This window comes from Carcharodon carcharias (genome assembly GCF_017639515.1).
Source record: "Carcharodon carcharias isolate sCarCar2 chromosome 40 unlocalized genomic scaffold, sCarCar2.pri SUPER_40_unloc_1, whole genome shotgun sequence".
Taxonomy (NCBI): Eukaryota; Metazoa; Chordata; class Chondrichthyes; order Lamniformes; family Lamnidae; genus Carcharodon; species Carcharodon carcharias.
In genome coordinates this window covers 559,252-581,595 of record NW_024470849.1, presented here as the reverse complement: position 1 = coordinate 581,595, position 22,344 = coordinate 559,252, and the positions used below count along the sequence as shown (strand labels likewise).

Genomic DNA, 22,344 nt, shown 5'->3' with positions numbered 1-22,344 from the left:
ACACCGTCTCCATCAAACACTCCCAGCACAGGTACAGCACTGGGTTAGAAACAGAGTAATTCTCCCTTTACACTGTCCCCATCAAACACTCCCAGGACAGGTACAGCATGGGGTCTGATACACAGTAAATCTCCCTCTACACCTTCCCCATCAACCACTACCAGGACAGGTACAGCAGCGGCTTAGATACAGAGTAAATCTCCCTCTACACCGTCCCCATCAAACAATCCCAGGACAGGTACAGCACGGGGTTAGATAAAGAGTAAAACTCCCTCTACACCGTCCCCATGAAACACTCCCAGGACAGGGACAGCACGCATTAAGATACAGAGTAAATCTCCATCTACAGCGTCCCCATCAAACACTCCCAGGACAGGTACAGAACGGGGTTAGATAAAGAGTAAATTTCCCTCTACACCGTCCAAATCAAACACTCCCAGGACAGGTACAGCACGGGGTTAGATACAGAGTAAATCTCCCTCTACGCCATCCCCATCAAACACTCCCAGGACAGGTACAGCACGGGGTTAGATACAGAGTAAATCTCCCTCTACGCCATCCCCATCAAACACTCCCAGGACAGGTACAGCATGGGGTTAGATACAGAGTAAATCTCCCTCTACACCGTCCCCATCAAACACTCCCAGGACAGGTACAGCACGGGGTTAGATACAGAGTAAATCTCCCTCTACACTGTCCCCATCAAACACTCCCAGGACAGGTACAGCACGGGGTTAGATACAGAGTAAAGCTCCCTCTACACTGTCCCCATCAAAAACTCCCAGGACAGGTACAGCATGGGTTTAGATACGGAATGAATCTCCCTCTACACCGTGCTCATCTAACACTCCCAGGACAGGTACAGCACGGGGTTAGATACAGAGTAAATCTCCCTCTACACCATCCTCATCAAACACACCCAGGACAGGTACAGCACGGGGTTAGATACAGAGTAAAGCTCCCTCTACACTGTCCCCATCAAACACTCCCAGGACAGGAAGAGCACGGGGTTAGATACAGAGTAGAGTTCCCTCTACCCCGTCCCCATGAAACACTCCCAGGACAGGTACAGCACGGGGTTAGATACAGATTAAATCTCCCTCTACACCGTCCCGAACAAACACTCCCAGGACTGGTACAGCACGGGGTTAGATACAGAGTAAATCTCCCTCTACACCGCCCCATCAAACACTCCCAGGACATTTACAGCACGGGGTTAGATACAGAGTAAATCTCCCTCTACACCGTCCCCCATCAAACACTCCCAGGACAGGTACAGCACGGGGTTAGATACAGAGTAAAGCTCCCTCTACACCGTCCCCATCAAACATTCCCAGGACAGGTACAGCACAGATTTAGATACAGAGTAAATCTCCCTCTACACCGGCCCCATCAAACACTGCCAGGACAGTAATAGCACAGGGTTAGATACAGAGTAAATCTCCCTCTACACTGTCCCCATCAAACACTCCCAGGATAGGTACAGCACGGGGTTAGATACAGAGTAAAGCGCTCTCTTCACCGTCCCCATGAAACACTCCCAGGAGAGGTACAGCATGCGGTTAGATACAAAAACAGAATTACCTAGAAAAACTCAGCAGGTCTGGCAGCATCGGCTGTTTTTGTTTTGGATTTCCAGCATCCGCAGTTTTTTTGTTTTTATCTCTGCGGTTAGATACAGTTAAATCTCCATCTACACCGTCCCAATCAAACACTCCCAGGACAGTTACAGCACAGGGTTAGATATAGAGTAAATCTCGCTCTACACCGTCCCCATCAAACACTCCCAGGACAGGTACAGCACGGATTTAGATACAGAGTAAATCTCTATCTACGCCGTCCCCATCAAACACTCCCAGGACAGTAATAGCACAGGGTTAGATACAGAGTAAAGCTCCCTCTACACTGTCCCCATCAAACACTCCCAGGACAGGTACAGCATGGGGTTAGATACAGAGTAAATCTCCCTCTACGCCATCCCCATCAAACATTCCCAGGACAGGTACAGCACGGGGTTAGATACAGAGTAAATCTCCCTCTACACTGTCCCCATCAAACACTCCCAGGACAGGTACAGCACGGGGTTAGATACAGAGTAAATCTCCCTCTACACCGTCCTCAGCAAACACTCCCAGGACAGGTACAGCACGGGGTTAGATACAGAGTAAAGATCCTTCTACACCGTCCCCATCAAACACTCCCAGGACAGGTACAGCACGGGGTTCGATACAGAGTAAAGCTCCCTCTACACTGTCCCCATCAAACTCTCCCAGGACAGGTACAGCACGGGGTTAGATACAGAGTAAAGCTCCCTCTACACCGTCCCCATCAAACACTCCCAGGACAGGTACAGCACGGGGTTAGATACAGAGTAAATCTCCCTCTACACTGTCCTCATCAAACACTCCCAGGACAGGTACAGCACAGGGTTAGTAACAGAGTAAATCTCCCTCTACAACGTCCCCATCAAATACACCCAGGACAGGTACAGCACGGGGTTAGATACAGAGTAAATCTCCCTCTACATTGTCCCCATCAAACACTCCCAGGACAGGTACAGCACGGGGTTCGATACAGAGTAAATCTCCCTCTACACTGTCCCCATCAAACACTCCCAGGACAGGTACAGCACGGGGTTCGATACAGAGTAAATCTCCCTCTACACCGTCCCAAACAAACACTCCCAGGACAGGTACAGCACGGGGTTAGATACAGAGTAAAGTTCCCTCTACACTGTCCCCATCAAACACTCCCAGGACAGGTACAGCACGGGGTTAGATCGAGTAAATCTCCCTTTACAACTTCCTTTCAAACTCTCTCAGGACAGGTACAACACGGAGTTAGATACAGAGTAAAGCTCTCTCTACACTGTCCACATCAAACACTCCCAGGACAGGTACAGCCCGGAGATAGATACAGAGTAAATCTCCCTCTACACCGTCCTCATCAAACACTCACAGCACAGGTACAGCATGGAGTTAGATACAGAGTAAAGCTCCCTTACACCGTGATAAAAAGAAAAAAACTGCGGATGCTGGAAATCCAAAACAAAAACAGAATTACCTGGAAAAATTCAGCAGGTCTGGCAGCATCGGCGGAGAAGAAAAGAGTTGACGTTTCGAGTCCTCATGACCCTCAAGTTCTGTCGAAGGGTCATGAGGACTCGAAACGTCAACTCTTTTCTTCTCCGCCGATGCTGCCAGACCTGCTGAGTGTTTTCAGGTAATTCTGTTTTTGTTTTCCCTCTACACCGTCCCCAACAACAATCCCAGGACAGTTACAGCACGGGGTTAGATACTTGGTAGAGTTCCCTCTACACCGTCCCCATGAAAAACTCCCAGGACAGGTAGAGCACGGGGTTAGATACAGAGTAAATCTCCCTCTACACCGTCCCCATCAAACACTCCCAGGACAGGTACAGCACGGGGTTAGATACAGAGTAAATCTCCCTCTACACCGTCCTCATCTAACACTCCCAGGACAGGTACATCACGAGGTTAGATACAGAGTAAATCTCCCTCTACACCATCCTCATCAAACACTCCCAGGACAGGTACAGCACGGGGTTAGATACAGAGTAAAGCTCCCTCTACACTGTCCCCATCAAACACTCCCAGGACAGGTAGAGCACGGGGTTAGATACAGAGTAGAGATCCCTCTACACTGTCCCCATGAAACACTCCCAGGACAGGTAAAGCACGGGGTTAGATACAGAGTAAATCTACCTCTACACCGTCCCAAACAAACACTCCCAGGACTGGTACAACACAGGGTTTGATACAGAGTAAATCTCCCTCTACATCGTCCCCATCAAACATTCCCAGGACAGGTACAGCATGGTGTTAGTTACGGAGTAAATCTCCCTCTACACCGTCCCCATCAAACACTGCCAGGACAGGTACAGCACGGGGTTAGATACAGAGTAAATCTCCCTCTACACCGTCCCCATGAAACACACCCAGGATAGGTACATCACGTGGTTAGATACATGGTAGACTTCCCTCTACACCGTCCCCATGAAAAACTCCCAGGACAGGTACAGCACGGGGTTAGATACAGAGTAAATCTCCCTCTACACCGTCCCAATCAAACACTCCCAGGACAGGTACAGCACGGGGTTAGATACAGAGTAAATCTCCCTCTACACCGTCCTCATCTAACACTCCCAGGGCAGGTACAGCACGGGGTTAGATACAGAGTAAAGCTCCCTCTACACTGTCCCCATCAAACACTCCCAGGACAGGTAGAGCACGGGGTTAGATACAGAGTAGAGTTCCCTCTACACCGTCCCCATGAAACACTCCCAGGACAGGTACAGCACGGGGTTAGATACATAGTAAATCTCCCTCTACACCGTCCCAAACAAACACTCCCAGGACTGGTACAGCACGGGGTTAGATACAGAGTAAATCTCCCTCTACACCGTCCCAAACAAACACTCCCAGGACTGGTACAGCACAGGGTTTGATACAGAGTAAATCTCCCTCTACATCGTCCCCATCAAACATTCCCTGGACAGGTACAGCATGGTGTTAGTTACGGAGTAAATCTCCCTCTACACCGTCCCCATCAAACACTGCCAGGACAGTAATAGCACAGGGTTACATACAGAGTAAAGCTCCCTCTACACTGTCCCCATCAAACACTCCCCGGATTGGTACAGCACGGGGTTAGATACAGAGTAAAGCGCCATCTTCACCGTCCCCATGAAACACTCCCAGGACAGGTACAGCATGGGGTTAGATAAAGAGTAAATCTTCCTCTACACCGTCCAAATCAAACACTCCCAGGACAGGTACAGCACGGGGTTAGATATAGAGTAAATCTCCATCCACACCGTCCCCATCAAACACTCCCAGGACAGGTACAGCACGGGGATAGATACAGAGTATATCTCCCTCTACACCGTCTCCATCAAACACTCCCAGCACAGGTACAGCACTGGGTTAGAAACAGAGTAATTCTCCCTTTACACTGTCCCCATCAAACACTCCCAGGACAGGTACAGCATGGGGTCTGATACACAGTAAATCTCCCTCTACACCTTCCCCATCAACCACTACCAGGACAGGTACAGCAGCGGCTTAGATACAGAGTAAATCTCCCTCTACACCGTCCCCATCAAACAATCCCAGGACAGGTACAGCACGGGGTTAGATAAAGAGTAAAACTCCCTCTACACCGTCCCCATGAAACACTCCCAGGACAGGGACAGCACGGGGTTAGATACAGAGTAAATCTCCATCTACAGCGTCCCCATCAAACACTCCCAGGACAGGTACAGAACGGGGTTAGATAAAGAGTAAATTTCCCTCTACACCGTCCAAATCAAACACTCCCAGGACAGGTACAGCATGGGGTTAGATACAGAGTAAATCTCCCTCTACGCCATCCCCATCAAACACTCCCAGGACAGGTACAGCACGGGGTTAGATACAGAGTAAATCTCCCTCTACGCCATCCCCATCAAACACTCCCAGGACAGGTACAGCATGGGGTTAGATACAGAGTAAATCTCCCTCTACACCGTCCCCATCAAACACTCCCAGGACAGGTACAGCACGGGGTTAGATACAGAGTAAATCTCCCTCTACACTGTCCCCATCAAACACTCCCAGGACAGGTACAGCACGGGGTTAGATACAGAGTAAATCTCCCTCTACACTGTCCCCATCAAACACTCCCAGGACAGGTACAGCATGGGTATAGATACGGAATGAATCTCCCTCTACACCGTGCTCATCTAACACTCCCAGGACAGGTACAGCACGGGGTTAGATACAGAGTAAATCTCCCTCTACACCATCCTCATCAAACACTCCCTGGACAGGTACAGCACGGGGTTAGATACAGAGTAAAGCTCCCTCTACACTGTCCCCATCAAACACTCCCAGGACAGGAAGAGCACGGGGTTAGATACAGAGTAGAGTTCCCTCTACCCCGTCCCCATGAAACACTCCCAGGACAGGTACAGCACGGGGTTAGATACAGAGTAAATCTCCCTCTACACCGTCCCGAACAAACACTCCCAGGACTGGTACAGCACGGGGTTAGATACAGAGTAAATCTCCCTCTACACCGCCCCATCAAACACTCCCAGGACATTTACAGCACGGGGTTAGATACAGAGTAAATCTCCCTCTACACCGTCCCCCATCAAACACTCCCAGGACAGGTACAGCACGGGGTTAGATACAGAGTAAAGCTCCCTCTACACCGTCCCCATCAAACATTCCCAGGACAGGTACAGCACAGATTTAGATACAGAGTAAATCTCCCTCTACACCGGCCCCATCAAACACTGCCAGGACAGTAATAGCACAGGGTTAGATACAGAGTAAATCTCCCTCTACACTGTCCCCATCAAACACTCCCAGGATAGGTACAGCACGGGGTTAGATACAGAGTAAAGCGCTCTCTTCACCGTCCCCATGAAACACTCCCAGGAGAGGTACAGCATGCGGTTAGATACAAAAACAGAATTACCTAGAAAAACTCAGCAGGTCTGGCAGCATCGGCTGTTTTTGTTTTGGATTTCCAGCATCCGCAGTTTTTTTGTTTTTATCTCTGCGGTTAGATACAGTTAAATCTCCATCTACACCGTCCCAATCAAACACTCCCAGGACAGTTACAGCACAGGGTTAGATATAGAGTAAATCTCGCTCTACACCGTCCCCATCAAACACTCCCAGGACAGGTACAGCACGGGGTTAGATATAGAGTAAATCTCGCTCTACACCGTCCCCATCAAACACTCCCAGGACAGGTACAGCACGGATTTAGATACAGAGTAAATCTCTATCTACGCCGTCCCCATCAAACACTCCCAGGACAGTAATAGCACAGGGTTAGATACAGAGTAAAGCTCCCTCTACACTGTCCCCATCAAACACTCCCAGGACAGGTACAGCATGGGGTTAGATACAGAGTAAATCTCCCTCTACGCCATCCCCATCAAACATTCCCAGGACAGGTACAGCACGGGGTTAGATACAGAGTAAATCTCCCTCTACACTGTCCCCATCAAACACTCCCAGGACAGGTACAGCACGGTGTTAGATACAGAGTAAATCTCCCTCTACACTGTCCCCATCAAACACTCCCAGGACAGGTACAGCACGGGGTTAGATACAGAGTAAATCTCCCTCTACACCGTCCTCAGCAAACACTCCCAGGACAGGTACAGCACGGGGTTAGATACAGAGTAAAGATCCTTCTACACCGTCCCCATCAAACACTCCCAGGACAGGTACAGCACGGGGTTAGATACAGAGTAAAGCTCCCTCTACACTGTCCCCATCAAACACTCCCAGGACAGGTACAGCACGGGGTTCGATACAGAGTAAAGCTCCCTCTACACTGTCCCCATCAAACTCTCCCAGGACAGGTACAGCACGGGGTTAGATACAGAGTAAAGCTCCCTCTACACCGTCCCCATCAAACACTCCCAGGACAGGTACAGCACGGGGTTAGATACAGAGTAAATCTCCCTCTACACTGTCCTCATCAAACACTCCCAGGACAGGTACAGCACGGGGTTCGATACAGAGTAAATCTCCCTCTACACTGTCCTCATCAAACACTCCCAGGACAGGTACAGCACGGGGTTCGATACAGAGTAAATCTCCCTCTACACTGTCCCCATCAAACACTCCCAGGACAGGTACAGCACGGGGTTCGATACAGAGTAAATCTCCCTCTACACCGTCCCAAACAAACACTCCCAGGACAGGTACAGCACGGGGTTAGATACAGAGTATATCTCCCTCTACACCGTCCCCATCAAACACTCCCAGGACAGGTACAGCACGGGGTTAGATACAGAGTAAATCTCCCTCTACACTGTCCTTATCAAACACTCCCAGGACAGGTACAGCACGGGGTTAGATACAGAGTAAAGCTCCCTCTACACTGTCCCCATCAAACACTCCCAGGACAGGTACAGCATGGGGTTAGATACAGAGTAAATCTCCCTCTACACTGTCCGCATCAAACACTCACAGCACAGGTACAGCATGGAGTTAGATACAGAGTAAAGCTCCCTTACACCGTGATAAAAAGAAAAAAACTGCGGATGCTGGAAATCCAAAACAAAAACAGAATTACCTGGAAAAATTCAGCAGGTCTGGCAGCATCGGCGGAGAAGAAAAGAGTTGACGTTTCGAGTCCTCATGACCCTCAAGTTCTGTCGAAGGGTCATGAGGACTCGAAACGTCAACTCTTTTCTTCTCCGCCGATGCTGCCAGACCTGCTGAGTGTTTTCAGGTAATTCTGTTTTTGTTTTCCCTCTACACCGTCCCCAACAACAATCCCAGGACAGTTACAGCACGGGGTTAGATACTTGGTAGAGTTCCCTCTACACCGTCCCCATGAAAAACTCCCAGGACAGGTAGAGCACGGGGTTAGATACAGAGTAAATCTCCCTCTACACCGTCCCCATCAAACACTCCCAGGACAGGTACAGCACGGGGTTAGATACAGAGTAAATCTCCCTCTACACCGTCCTCATCTAACACTCCCAGGACAGGTACATCACGAGGTTAGATACAGAGTAAATCTCCCTCTACACCATCCTCATCAAACACTCCCAGGACAGGTACAGCACGGGGTTAGATACAGAGTAAAGCTCCCTCTACACTGTCCCCATCAAACACTCCCAGGACAGGTAGAGCACGGGGTTAGATACAGAGTAGAGATCCCTCTACACTGTCCCCATGAAACACTCCCAGGACAGGTAAAGCACGGGGTTAGATACAGAGTAAATCTACCTCTACACCGTCCCAAACAAACACTCCCAGGACTGGTACAACACAGGGTTTGATACAGAGTAAATCTCCCTCTACATCGTCCCCATCAAACATTCCCAGGACAGGTACAGCATGGTGTTAGTTACGGAGTAAATCTCCCTCTACACCGTCCCCATCAAACACTGCCAGGACAGGTACAGCACGGGGTTAGATACAGAGTAAATCTCCCTCTACACCGTCCCCATGAAACACACCCAGGATAGGTACATCACGTGGTTAGATACATGGTAGACTTCCCTCTACACCGTCCCCATGAAAAACTCCCAGGACAGGTACAGCACGGGGTTAGATACAGAGTAAATCTCCCTCTACACCGTCCCAATCAAACACTCCCAGGACAGGTACAGCACGGGGTTAGATACAGAGTAAATCTCCCTCTACACCGTCCTCATCTAACACTCCCAGGGCAGGTACAGCACGGGGTTAGATACAGAGTAAAGCTCCCTCTACACTGTCCCCATCAAACACTCCCAGGACAGGTAGAGCACGGGGTTAGATACAGAGTAGAGTTCCCTCTACACCGTCCCCATGAAACACTCCCAGGACAGGTACAGCACGGGGTTAGATACATAGTAAATCTCCCTCTACACCGTCCCAAACAAACACTCCCAGGACTGGTACAGCACGGGGTTAGATACAGAGTAAATCTCCCTCTACACCGTCCCAAACAAACACTCCCAGGACTGGTACAGCACAGGGTTTGATACAGAGTAAATCTCCCTCTACATCGTCCCCATCAAACATTCCCTGGACAGGTACAGCATGGTGTTAGTTACGGAGTAAATCTCCCTCTACACCGTCCCCATCAAACACTGCCAGGACAGTAATAGCACAGGGTTACATACAGAGTAAAGCTCCCTCTACACTGTCCCCATCAAACACTCCCCGGATTGGTACAGCACGGGGTTAGATACAGAGTAAAGCGCCATCTTCACCGTCCCCATGAAACACTCCCAGGACAGGTACAGCATGGGGTTAGATAAAGAGTAAATCTTCCTCTACACCGTCCAAATCAAACACTCCCAGGACAGGTACAGCACGGGGTTAGATATAGAGTAAATCTCCATCCACACCGTCCCCATCAAACACTCCCAGGACAGGTACAGCACGGGGATAGATACAGAGTATATCTCCCTCTACACCGTCTCCATCAAACACTCCCAGCACAGGTACAGCACTGGGTTAGAAACAGAGTAATTCTCCCTTTACACTGTCCCCATCAAACACTCCCAGGACAGGTACAGCATGGGGTCTGATACACAGTAAATCTCCCTCTACACCTTCCCCATCAACCACTACCAGGACAGGTACAGCAGCGGCTTAGATACAGAGTAAATCTCCCTCTACACCGTCCCCATCAAACAATCCCAGGACAGGTACAGCACGGGGTTAGATAAAGAGTAAAACTCCCTCTACACCGTCCCCATGAAACACTCCCAGGACAGGGACAGCACGCATTAAGATACAGAGTAAATCTCCATCTACAGCGTCCCCATCAAACACTCCCAGGACAGGTACAGAACGGGGTTAGATAAAGAGTAAATTTCCCTCTACACCGTCCAAATCAAACACTCCCAGGACAGGTACAGCATGGGGTTAGATACAGAGTAAATCTCCCTCTACGCCATCCCCATCAAACACTCCCAGGAGAGGTACAGCATGGGGTTAGATACAGAGTAAATCTCCCTCTACGCCATCCCCATCAAACACTCCCAGGACAGGTACAGCACGGGGTTAGATACAGAGTAAATCTCCCTCTACACCATCCTCATCAAACACTCCCTGGACAGGTACAGCACGGGGTTAGATACAGAGTAAAGCTCCCTCTACACTGTCCCCATCAAACACTCCCAGGACAGGAAGAGCACGGGGTTAGATACAGAGTAAAGCTCCCTCTACACTGTCCCCATCAAACACTCCCAGGACAGGAAGAGCACGGGGTTAGATACAGAGTAGAGTTCCCTCTACCCCGTCCCCATGAAACACTCCCAGGACAGGTACAGCACGGGGTTAGATACAGATTAAATCTCCCTCTACACCGTCCCGAACAAACACTCCCAGGACTGGTACAGCACGGGGTTAGATACAGAGTAAATCTCCCTCTACACCGCCCCATCAAACACTCCCAGGACATTTACAGCACGGGGTTAGATACAGAGTAAATCTCCCTCTACACCGTCCCCCATCAAACACTCCCAGGACAGGTACAGCACGGGGTTAGATACAGAGTAAAGCTCCCTCTACACCGTCCCCATCAAACATTCCCAGGACAGGTACAGCACAGATTTAGATACAGAGTAAATCTCCCTCTACACCGGCCCCATCAAACACTGCCAGGACAGTAATAGCACAGGGTTAGATACAGAGTAAATCTCCCTCTACACTGTCCCCATCAAACACTCCCAGGATAGGTACAGCACGGGGTTAGATACAGAGTAAAGCGCTCTCTTCACCGTCCCCATGAAACACTCCCAGGAGAGGTACAGCATGCGGTTAGATACAAAAACAGAATTACCTAGAAAAACTCAGCAGGTCTGGCAGCATCGGCTGTTTTTGTTTTGGATTTCCAGCATCCGCAGTTTTTTTGTTTTTATCTCTGCGGTTAGATACAGTTAAATCTCCATCTACACCGTCCCAATCAAACACTCCCAGGACAGTTACAGCACAGGGTTAGATATAGAGTAAATCTCGCTCTACACCGTCCCCATCAAACACTCCCAGGACAGGTACAGCACGGATTTAGATACAGAGTAAATCTCTATCTACGCCGTCCCCATCAAACACTCCCAGGACAGTAATAGCACAGGGTTAGATACAGAGTAAAGCTCCCTCTACACTGTCCCCATCAAACACTCCCAGGAAAGGTACAACACAGGGTTAGATAAAGAGTAAATTTCCCTCTACACCTTCCCAATCAAACACTCCCAGGACAGGTACAGCACGGGGTTAGATACAGAGTAAATCTCCCTCTACGCCATCCCCATCAAACACTCCCAGGACAGGTACAGCACGGGGTTAGATACAGAGTAAATCTCCCTCTACGCCATCCCCATCAAACACTCCCAGGACAGGTACAGCACGGGGTTAGATACAGAGTAAAGCTCCCTCTACACTGTCCCCATCAAACACTCCCAGGACAGGTACAGCAAAGTGTTAGATACAGAGTAAATCTCCCTCTACACCGTACCCCATCAAACACACCCAGGACAGGTACAGCACGGGGTTAGATACAGAGTAAATCTCCCTCTACACTGTCCCCATCAAACACTCCCAGGACAGGTACAGCACGGGGTTAGATACAGAGTAAATCTCCCTCTACACTGTCCCCATCAAACACTCCCAGGACAGGTACAGCACGGGGTTAGATACAGAGTAAATCTCCCTCTACACCGTCCCCATCAAACACTCCCAGGACAGGTACAGCACGGGGTTAGATACAGAGTAAATCTCCATCTACACCGTCCCCATCAAACACTCCCAGGACAGGTACAGCACGGGGTTAGATACAGAGTAAATCTCCCTCTACACCGTCCCCATCAAACACTCCCAGGACATGTAAAGCACGGGGTTAGATACAGAGTAGATTTCCCTCTACACCGTCCCCATGAAACACTCCCAGGACAGGTACAGCACGGGGTTAGATACAGAGTAAAGCTCCCTCTACACCGTCCCAGACAAACACTCCCAGGACAGGTACAGCACGGGGTTAGATACAGAGTAAATCTCCCTCTACGTTGTCCCCATCAAACACTCCCAGGACAGGTACAGCACGGGGTTAGATACAGAGTAAATCTCCCTCTTCACCGTCCCCATCAAACACCCCCAGGACAGGTACAGCACGGGGTTAGATACAGAGTAAATCTCCCTCTACACTGTCCCCATCAAACACTGCCAGGACAGGTACAGCACGGGGTTAGATACAGAGTAAATCTCCCTCTACACCGTCCCCATCAAACACTCCCAGGACAGGTACAGCACGGGGATAGATACAGAGTAAATCTCCCTCTACACCGTCCCCATCAAACACTCCCAGGAAGTGCATTGGAAGGGGTTTGAATCAGCCCGTGTTCCTGCTCCCCATCCCTGTCCACTGACCCCTGGGTTATTGAGGTTGGTGTGAATCATCCCGGGTTCCTGCTCCCCATCCCTGTCCACTGACCCCCTGGGTTAGGGAAGTTGGGGGGAGGTGAGTCAGCCCGGGTTCCTGCTCCCGATCCCTGTCCAGTGAGCCTTCAACGTGGTTTCCAGAGAGGGCAAGGGTCGAGGATATCCCGGGGTGCAGCTTCCACAGTCGAATAGCTGGAAGACAGTCATCCACTGAAGCACCTTGTCTCACCGAATGGTAACCATCCCTGGACATATTGTTTCCTTCGAATCATTTCTGTACCCTCTCAATGCTTCCGATATCCGAGCGCGAAAGTGCCTTGAAATGTACATTTCGTTACCACTAACCTCCCTCTCTCTCTCTCCCTTTTATTCGTTTACAGAGTTTGGGCGAACTACTTTTCAATGCGGAGGTGAATCCGATCGGTGGAGGAGTGCATTCCCTCGGTAAGAGGACATTTTAACTAACCCCGTGCTGTCCCTGCCCCGAGAGTGTTTGATGGGGGACAGTGCACAGGGAGCTTTACTCTGTATCTAACCCCGTGCTGTACCTGTCCTGGGAGTGTTCATCAATGACCTTCCTTCCATCGTAAGGTCAGGAGTGGGGGGTGCTCGCTGATGGTCGCACAATGTTCAGCACCATTCACGACTCCTCAGATACTGAAGCAGCCCCGGGTCCAAATGCAGCAAGACCTGGACAATATCCAGGCTCAGGGCTGACAAGTGGTGAGTAACATTCACAGCCACACAAGTACCAGGCAAAGACCATCTCCAACAAGAGAGAATCCAACCATCGCCCACCTTGATGTTCAAAGGCATCACCATCACTGAATCCCCCACTATCAAGATCCTGGGGGTTACCGTTGACCAGAAACTGAACTGGGACCAGCCATATAAATACTGTGGCTACAAGAGCAGGTCAGAGGCTGGGAATCATGCGGAGAGTAACTCACCTCCTGACTCCCCCCCCCAAAGCCTGTCCACCATCTACAAGGCACAAGTCAGGAGTGGGATGGGACACTCCCCACTTGCCTGGATGAGTTGCAGCTCCCCATAACACTCGAGAAGCTCGACACCGTCCAGGACAAAGCAGCCCCCCCTCTCGATCGGCACCCCATCCACAAACATTCACTCCCTCCACCCACCGACACACAGGGGCAGCAGCGTGTGTACCATCTACAAGATGCACTGCAGCAACTCGCCAAGGCTCCTTCGACAGCGCCGCCCAAACCCACGACCCACTCCCATCTAGAAGGACGAGGGCAGCAGACACATGGGGAACACCCACCACCTGGAAGTTCCCCTTCGAGACCCTCACCATCCCGACTTGGGAATATATCGGCTGTTCCTTCACTGTCGACGGGACAAAATCCTGGAACTCCCTCCCTAACAGCGCCGTGGGTGTACCTACACCACACGGGGACAAAATCCTGGAAATCCCTCCCTAACAGCGCCGTGGGTGTACCTACACCACACGGACAAAATCCTGGAACTCCCTCCCTAACAGCACCGTGGGTGTACCTACACCACACGGGACAAAATCCTGGAACTCCCTCCCTAACAGCGCTGTGGGTGTACCTACACCACACAGGACAAAATCCTGGAACTCCCTCCCTAACTGCGCTGTGGATGTACCTACACCACACGGGGACAAAATCCTGGAACTCCCTCCCTAACTGCGCTGTGGATGTACCTACACCACACGGGGACAAAATCCTGGAAATCCCTCCCTAACAGCGCCGTGGGTGTACCTACACCACACGGGGACAAAATCCTGGAACTCCCTCCCTAACAGCACAGTGGGTGTACCTACACCACACGGACAAAATCCTGGAACTCCCTCCCTAACAGCGCCGTGGGTGTACCTACACCACACGGGGACAAAATCCTGGAACTCCCTCCCTAACAACGCCGTGGGTGTACCTACACCACACGGGACAAAATCCTGGAACTCCCTCCCTAACAGCGCCGTGGGTGTACCTACACCACACGGGGACAAAATCCTGGAACTCCCTCCCTAACAGCGCCGTGTGTGTACCTACACCACACGGGTTCTGCAGCGGTTCAAGAAGGTGGCTCACCCCCACCCCTTTCTCAAGTGGGCAATTAGAGACGAGCAATAATGCCTACAACCTGTGAACGATTCAAAATGGAGGCTGGGAATGGGCTGGAGCTAGCTGGGCATTGGGAAGTTGGAGGGTGGGGGGGAATGGTGTGATGTGCCCTGAAGGCCTTTCTTCCCAAACTCTACCCCCCCCCCATCTCATTTTTACCCCCTCTCTCTTTCTCTCCGAAGGGCGTACAAGGGACTGACGGCGAGACGATTAACCGCGATACCCCACCACCACCACCACCCGGAGGACACGAACAACTGCGAGCTGCGCCTGGCCACCGCCCCCCCCACCCCCAACACACACACACAACCCCAAACCAACTCTGTACCTCCTCCTCCCTCCCCCACAGCGACCCCATCCGCCGGGGGCTGTTGGGGGGGGAGTTGGCGGGGGGGGGTGGGTGGGGTTGCTGCGAGAGGCCAACTGGGAATAGCGGAAGGACCGAATCCTCCCCGGAGAGCCCCTCGCCCCCTCTCTCTCTCCCTCCGCTTCTCTCCCTGCCCTCCCACAACACCTTTTACCTTGCCGCCTCTCGGAGGGGCTACAGAGGCCGGAGCGGAGGGAGGGGAGTGGGGGGGCGGTGGGGGGGGTTGGAGTTTTGTGAGGTGGTGGTAGTGGTGGTAGTGGGGTTTGTGTGGGGGAGGGCTTAAGGGCTGGACGGGGGGAGGGGGAGGGGTCACGGAGCGAGATGGGCGTTTCTGTTCCTTTCTTTTCTCTCTCTTCTTGGACCAAGCCTGCCGCGTAGGCCTCATAGCCGTTCTCTCCCCCGTCCCTTCTCCCACCACCAGGCCCCAACAACCCCACAACAACACGGAAACAAGCGGCTTTCCGGAGTGAGCCGAGGGCTCGATCGATTTCTCCTCCGTCATAATTTATTTCAGGCCTTGACAGCTACTCCTTCGGATTCTCGGTTCCCTCGCCTCGGCCCACGCCCCCATTACGCCCTCCCCCTCATCGCGCAGGGCAAGAAAGGGGGCCCTCAGGCTCCACTGGAGGCCCCCAGGCGCATCGAGGTATCCGGTTTCCCCCTCCCTTCCCCCTCCCTTCCGCGGCCGGGATCAGGGCCGGAACGCAGGCCTCAGGCTTCGTCTGAGGCCTGCAGGCGTCAGGGCCACGCCCGACTCCCGGCGGGAAACGAGGGCGGGAATGTAGGCCTCAGGCTTAATTTGAGGCCTAATTTTGTCAGGGTCGTGCAGTCTCACTCGTGATGGGAATGAGGGCAGGAATATAGGCCCCAGGCTTCATTTGAGGCCTGTGTTCGTCAGGGCCTTGCAGTCTCTCAAGTGATGGGAATGAGGGCAGAAATATAGGCCCCAGGCTTCATTTGAGGCCTGTGTCCCTCAGGGCCATGCAGTCTCTCAAGTGATGGGAATGAGGGCAGAAATATAGGCCCCAGGCTTCATTTGAGGCCTGTGTTCATCAGGGCCTTGCAGTCTCTCAAGTGATGGGAATGAGGGCAGGAATATAGGCCCCAGGCTTCATTTGAGGCCTTTGTTCGTCAGGGACGTGCAGTCTCTCAAGTGATGGGAATGAGGGCAGGAATATCGGCCCCAGGCTTCATTTGAGGCCTGTGTTCATCAGGGCCGTGCAGTCTCTCAAGTGATGGGAAAGAGGGCAGGAACATCAGCCCCAGGCTTCATTTGAGGCCTACGTTCGTCAGGGACGTGCAGTCTCTCAAGTGATGGGAATGAGGGCAGGAATATCGGCCCCAGGCTTCATTTGAGGCCTGTGTTCATCAGGGCCGTGCAGTCTCTCAAGTGATGGGAAAGAGGGCAGGAACATCGGCCCCAGGCTTCATTTGAGGCCTACGTTCGTCAGGGACGTGCAGTCTCTCAAGTGATGGGAATGAGGGCAGGAACATCGGCCCCAGGCTTCATTTGAGGCCTGTGTTCATCAGGGCCGTGCAGTCTCTCAAGTGATGGGAAAGAGGGCAGGAATATCGGCCCCAGGCTTCATTTGAGGCCTACGTTCGTCAGGGTCGTGAAGTGTTTCAAGTGATGGGAATGAGGGCAGGAATATCGGCCCCAGGCTTCATTTGAGGCCTACGTTCGTCAGGGTCGTGAAGTGTTTCAAGTGATGGGAATGAGGGCAGGAACATCGGCCCCAGGCTTCATTTGAGGCCTGTGTTCGTCAGGGCCGTGCAGTCTCTCAAGTGAGGGGAAGAAAGACAGGAATATAGGCCCCAGGCCCGCCTGTATCCGGCCCAAACGCGGACGCGAGCGGGAATGAGGGGCCGCCTGCGGGCCTCAGGCTCCGTTTGAGGCCTAGGAGTCCCAGCGCGGCCAGTCCTGCTCAGAGCTGAGGGGGCGGCTCTCCCACGAGCGCCAGGCCGCTCGGCCTGAGAACCGGGTCCTGTTCCTTGAGGCCCAGTCCCTTTACCTCCACCATCAAGACAGTTTGAGTTTCTTAACCCACGAGGTCCTGCCAAGGGTTCCCAGTCCACCCGGGTCCATCCCTATAATTTTATATTTCAGTAATAATTCATGTCTGCTTGCATGATTGTGAAATAAAGATTTTCCAATAAGAAAGCAAAGACTTATGTACCACACAATACCCCGAAGGGCCCTCGATAGAGGAAGGGGTCTCAGAGAACACGTGGGTGGAGCGCCGGACTGTCGGAGGGTCAGTACTGAGGGAGTGCCGCACTGTCGGAGGGTCAGTGCGGAGGGAGAGCCGCACTGTCGGAGGGTCAGTGCGGAGGGAGAGCCGCACTGTCGGAGGGTCAGTGCGGAGGGAGAGCCGCACTGTCGGAGGGTCAGTGCGGAGGGAGAGCCGCACTGTCGGAGGGTCAGTGCGGAGGGAGAGCCGCACTGTCGGAGGGTCAGTGCTGAGGGAGAGCCGCACTGTCGGAGGGTCAGTGCTGATGGAGCGCCGCACTGTCGGAGGGTCAGGGCTGAGGGAGAGCCGCACTGTCGGAGGGTCAGTAATGAGGGAGAGCCGCACTGTCGGAGGGTCAGCGCTGAGGGAGGCCGCACTGTCGGAGGGTCAGTACTGAGGGAGGCCGCACTGTCGGAGGGTCAGTACTGAGGGAGAGCCACACTGTCGGAGGGTCAGTACTGAGGGAGCGCCGCACTGTGGGAGCGTCAGTGCTGAGGGAGCGCCGCACTGTCGGAGGGTCAGTACTGAGGGAGAGCCGCACTGTCGGAGGCTCAGGGCTGAGGGAGAGCCGCACTGTCGGAGGGTCAGTGCTGAGGGAGAGCCGCACTGTCGGAGGGTCAGTGCTGAGGGAGAGCCGCACTGTCGGAGGCTCAGGGCTGAGGGAGAACCGCACTGTCGGAGGGTCAGTGCGGATGGAGCGCCTCATTGTCCGAGGGTCAGCACTGAGGGAGAGCCGCACTGTCGGAGGGTCAGTGCTGAGGGAGAGCCGCACTGTCGGAGGGTCAGTGCTGAGGGAGAGCCGCACTGTCGGAGGGTCAGTGCTGAGGGAACGCCGCACTGTCGGAGGGTCAGTGTTGAGGGAGAGATGCACTGTCGGAGGGTCAGCGCTGAGGGAGAGCCGCACTGTCGGAGGGTCAGTGCTGAGGGAGAGCCGCACTGTCGGAGGGTCAGTGCTAAGGGAGAGCCGCACTGTCGGAGGGTCAGTGCTGAGGGAGAGCCGCACTGTCGGAGGGTCAGTGCTGAGGGAGAGCCGCACTGTCGGAGGGTCAGTGCTGAGGGAGAGCCGCACTGTCGGAGGGTCAGTGCTAAGGGAGCTCTGCACTCCCAGAAACAATATTTTGTTTTGTGAACAATAGTTGTACCTAATGAATCGCTGCCGTTATTTCACTGTCTTTCACATTCGTCCCTTGATTTATATCTGGAACTAGGGCAGACCGTAATCTGACATGATGTGGATCTTGCCTGCAGAGTTAATCTGTCGTCGGGACATGGGGTACAGAGGATAACGGAGATGGGGGGTTGAGTTTGGTGCATATTCTGACGGAAGATATCATCAGTTTTGATGTAACATGCATCAAATTGGTGGCTTGCTGCTGTCCCTTAACTGCCTACCCCACCGCTGCCCCCATGTTGCATTGGTGATGCCACTCTCAAGGCACCAATCACACGTCAGCTGTGGCGCCAACTCCTGGTGGTCGATTCATGAAGTCTAGGCTCGGATATATGTGTATGGGGAGAGTGAGGACATGGGAGCTGTACGCGTGTGCTCTGCCTACAGGCTAAAGTGTAACCGAGACCGGGATCGTCTGACACACTTCCTGAAGGGTGGTGACACGCCGCTATCGCTTCAACCAGGCTTGGCCAACATTCTCATGTCGGGGGTACACGTTGCCCGATTGTGTCGGTCAAGGGACCATCTGAAGGATTCGCCGATGACGTTTAGACTGAACGTTATGTTGCTGAGCAGACATAAATCAGCGACAGAGAAATAAATTGATAATTTAAAAAATAACAACACTAATTGATAAAAACGACGATCAGAGAGCGAGAGGGCGAGTGTTCATTACTGAGGGAGCGCCGACCTGTGGGAGGGATAGTGCTGAGGGAGAGCCGCACTGTCGGAGGGTCAGTACTGAGGGAGCGCCGACCTGTGGGAGGGTCAATGCTGAGGGAGAGCCGCACTGTGGGAGGGTCAGTGCTGAGGGAGAGCCGCATTGTCGGAGGGTCAGTATTGAGGGAGAGCCGCACTGTCGGAGGGTCAGTGCTGAGGGAGTGCCGCACTGTCAGAGGGTCAGTACTGAGGGAGAGCCGCACTGTCGGAGGGTCAGTGCTGAGGGAGAGCCGCACTGTCGCAGGGTCAGTACTGAGGGAGAGCGGCACTGTCGGAGGGTCAGTACTGAGGGAGTGCCGCACTGTCAGAGGGTCAGTACTGAGGGAGAGCCACACTGTCGGAGGGTCAGTACTGAGGGAGAGCCGCACTGTCGGAGGGTCAGCGCCGAGGGAGAGCCGCACTGTCGGAGAGTCAGTGCTGAGGGAGAGCCGCACTGTCGCAGGGTCAGTACTGAGGGAGAGCGGCACTGTCGGAGGGTCAGTACTGAGGGATGTCTGCACTCTTGGAGGGTCAGTGCAGAGGGAGAGCCGAACTTTCAGAGGGTCAGTGCTGAGGTAGAGCCGCACTGTCGGAGGGTCAGTACTGAGGGAGAGCTGCACTGTCGGAAGGTCAGTACTGAGGGAGCGCCGCAATGTTGGATGGTCAGGGCTGAGGGAGAGCTGCACTGTCGGAGGGTCAGTACTGAGGGAGCGCCACAATGTTGGATGGTCAGGGCTGAGGGAGAGCTGCACTGTCGGAGGGTCAGTACTGAGGGAGAGCCGCACTGTCGGAGGGTCAGTACTGAGGGAGAGCGGCACTTTCGGAGGGTCAGTACTGAGGGAGTGCCGCACTGTCAGAGGGTCAGTACTGAGGGAGAGCCGCACTGTAGGAGATTCAGTACTGAGGGAGAGCCGCACTGTCGGAGGGTCAGCGCCGAGGGAGAGCCGCACTGTCGGAGGGTGAGTACTGAGGGATGTCTGCACTCTTGGAGGGTCAGTGCAGAGGGAGAGCCGAACTTTCAGAGGGTCAGTGCTGAGGTAGAGCCGCACTGTCGGAGGGTCAGTACTGAGGGAGAGCTGCACTGTCGGAGGGTCAGTACTGAGGGAGCGCCACAATGTTGGATGGTCAGGGCTGAGGGAGAGCTGCACTGTCGGAGGGTCAGTACTGAGGGAGAGCCGCACTGTCGGATGGTCAGTACTGAGGGAGAGCCGCACTGTCGGAGGGTCAGTGCTGAGGGAGAGCCGCACTGTCGGAGGGTCAGTGCTGAGGGAGAGCCGCACTGTCGGAGGGTCAGTGCTGAGGGAGAGCCGCACTGTCGGAGGGTCAGAACTGAGGGAGAGCCGACCTGTATGAGGGTCAGTGTTGAGGGAGAGCAGCATCGTTGGAGGGTCAGCGCTGAGGGAGATCCACACTGTCGGAGGGTCAGTACTGAGGGAAGTCTGGACTCTTGGAGGGTCAGTTCAGAGGGAGAGCCGAACTTTCAGAGGGTCAGTGCTGAGGGAGAGCCGCACTGTCGGAGGGTCAGTGCTGAGGGAGAGCCGCACTGTGGGAGGGTCAGTGCTGAGGGAGAGCCGCATTGTCGGAGGGTCAGTATTGAGGGAGAGCCGCACTGTCGGAGGGTCAGTGCTGAGGGAGTGCCGCACTGTCAGAGGGTCAGTACTGAGGGAGAGCCGCACTGTCGGAGGGTCAGTGCTGAGGGAGAGCCGCACTGTCGCAGGGTCAGTACTGAGGGAGAGCGGCACTGTCGGAGGGTCAGTACTGAGGGAGTGCCGCACTGTCAGAGGGTCAGTACTGAGGGAGAGCCACACTGTCGGAGGGTCAGTACTGAGGGAGAGCCGCACTGTCGGAGGGTCAGCGCCGAGGGAGAGCCGCACTGTCGGAGAGTCAGTGCTGAGGGAGAGCCGCACTGTCGCAGGGTCAGTACTGAGGGAGAGCGGCACTGTCGGAGGGTCAGTACTGAGGGATGTCTGCACTCTTGGAGGGTCAGTGCAGAGGGAGAGCCGAACTTTCAGAGGGTCAGTGCTGAGGTAGAGCCGCACTGTCGGAGGGTCAGTACTGAGGGAGAGCTGCACTGTCGGAAGGTCAGTACTGAGGGAGCGCCGCAATGTTGGATGGTCAGGGCTGAGGGAGAGCCGCACTGTCGGAGGGTCAGTGCTGAGGGAGAGCCGCACTGTCGGAGGGTCAGTGCTGAGGGAGAGCCGCACTGTCGGAGGGTCAGTGCTGAGGGAGAGCCGCACTGTCGGAGGGTCAGAACTGAGGGAGAGCCGACCTGTATGAGGGTCAGTGTTGAGGGAGAGCAGCATCGTTGGAGGGTCAGCGCTGAGGGAGATCCACACTGTCGGAGGGTCAGTACTGAGGGAAGTCTGGACTCTTGGAGGGTAAGTTCAGAGGGAGAGCCGAACTTTCAGAGGGTCAGTGCTGAGGGAGAGCCGCACTGTCGGAGGGTCAGTGCTGAGGGAGAGCTGCACTGTCGGAGGGTCAGTACTGAGGGAGTGCCGCACTGTCAGAGGGTCAGTACTGAGGGAGAGCCGCACTGTCGGAGGGTCAGTACTGAGGGAGAGCCGCACTGTCGGAGGGTCAGCGCCGAGGGAGAGCCGCACTGTCGGAGAGTCAGTGCTGAGGGAGAGCCGCACTGTCACAGGGTCAGTACTGAGGGAGAGCGGCACTGTCGGAGGGTCAGTACTGAGGGATGTCTGCACTCTTGGAGGGTCAGTGCAGAGGGAGAGCCGAACTTTCAGAGGGTCAGTGCTGAGGTAGAGCCGCACTGTCGGAGGGTCAGTGCTGAGGGAGAGCTGCACTGTCGGAGGGTCAGTACTGAGGGAGCGCCGCAATGTTGGATGGTCAGGGCTGA

At 53.7% G+C, this 22,344-nt stretch overlaps 1 protein-coding gene across 1 annotated transcript in view; it reads left to right on the top strand.

Annotated features, from left to right (window-relative positions):
- LOC121275011 (arginine-glutamic acid dipeptide repeats protein-like) overlaps positions 1 to 15,386 on the top strand; it is a 155,380-nt gene extending 139,994 nt beyond the window's left edge. Inside the window, exons 11-12 of the mRNA XM_041182403.1 lie at positions 13,295 to 13,358; positions 15,208 to 15,386. Coding sequence (XP_041038337.1) covers positions 13,295 to 13,328 — 34 coding nt within the window. The 3' untranslated portion in view covers positions 13,329 to 13,358; positions 15,208 to 15,386. The remainder of the gene's footprint in view (positions 1 to 13,294; positions 13,359 to 15,207) is intronic.
- Positions 15,387 to 22,344: the final 6,958 nt, after the last annotated feature.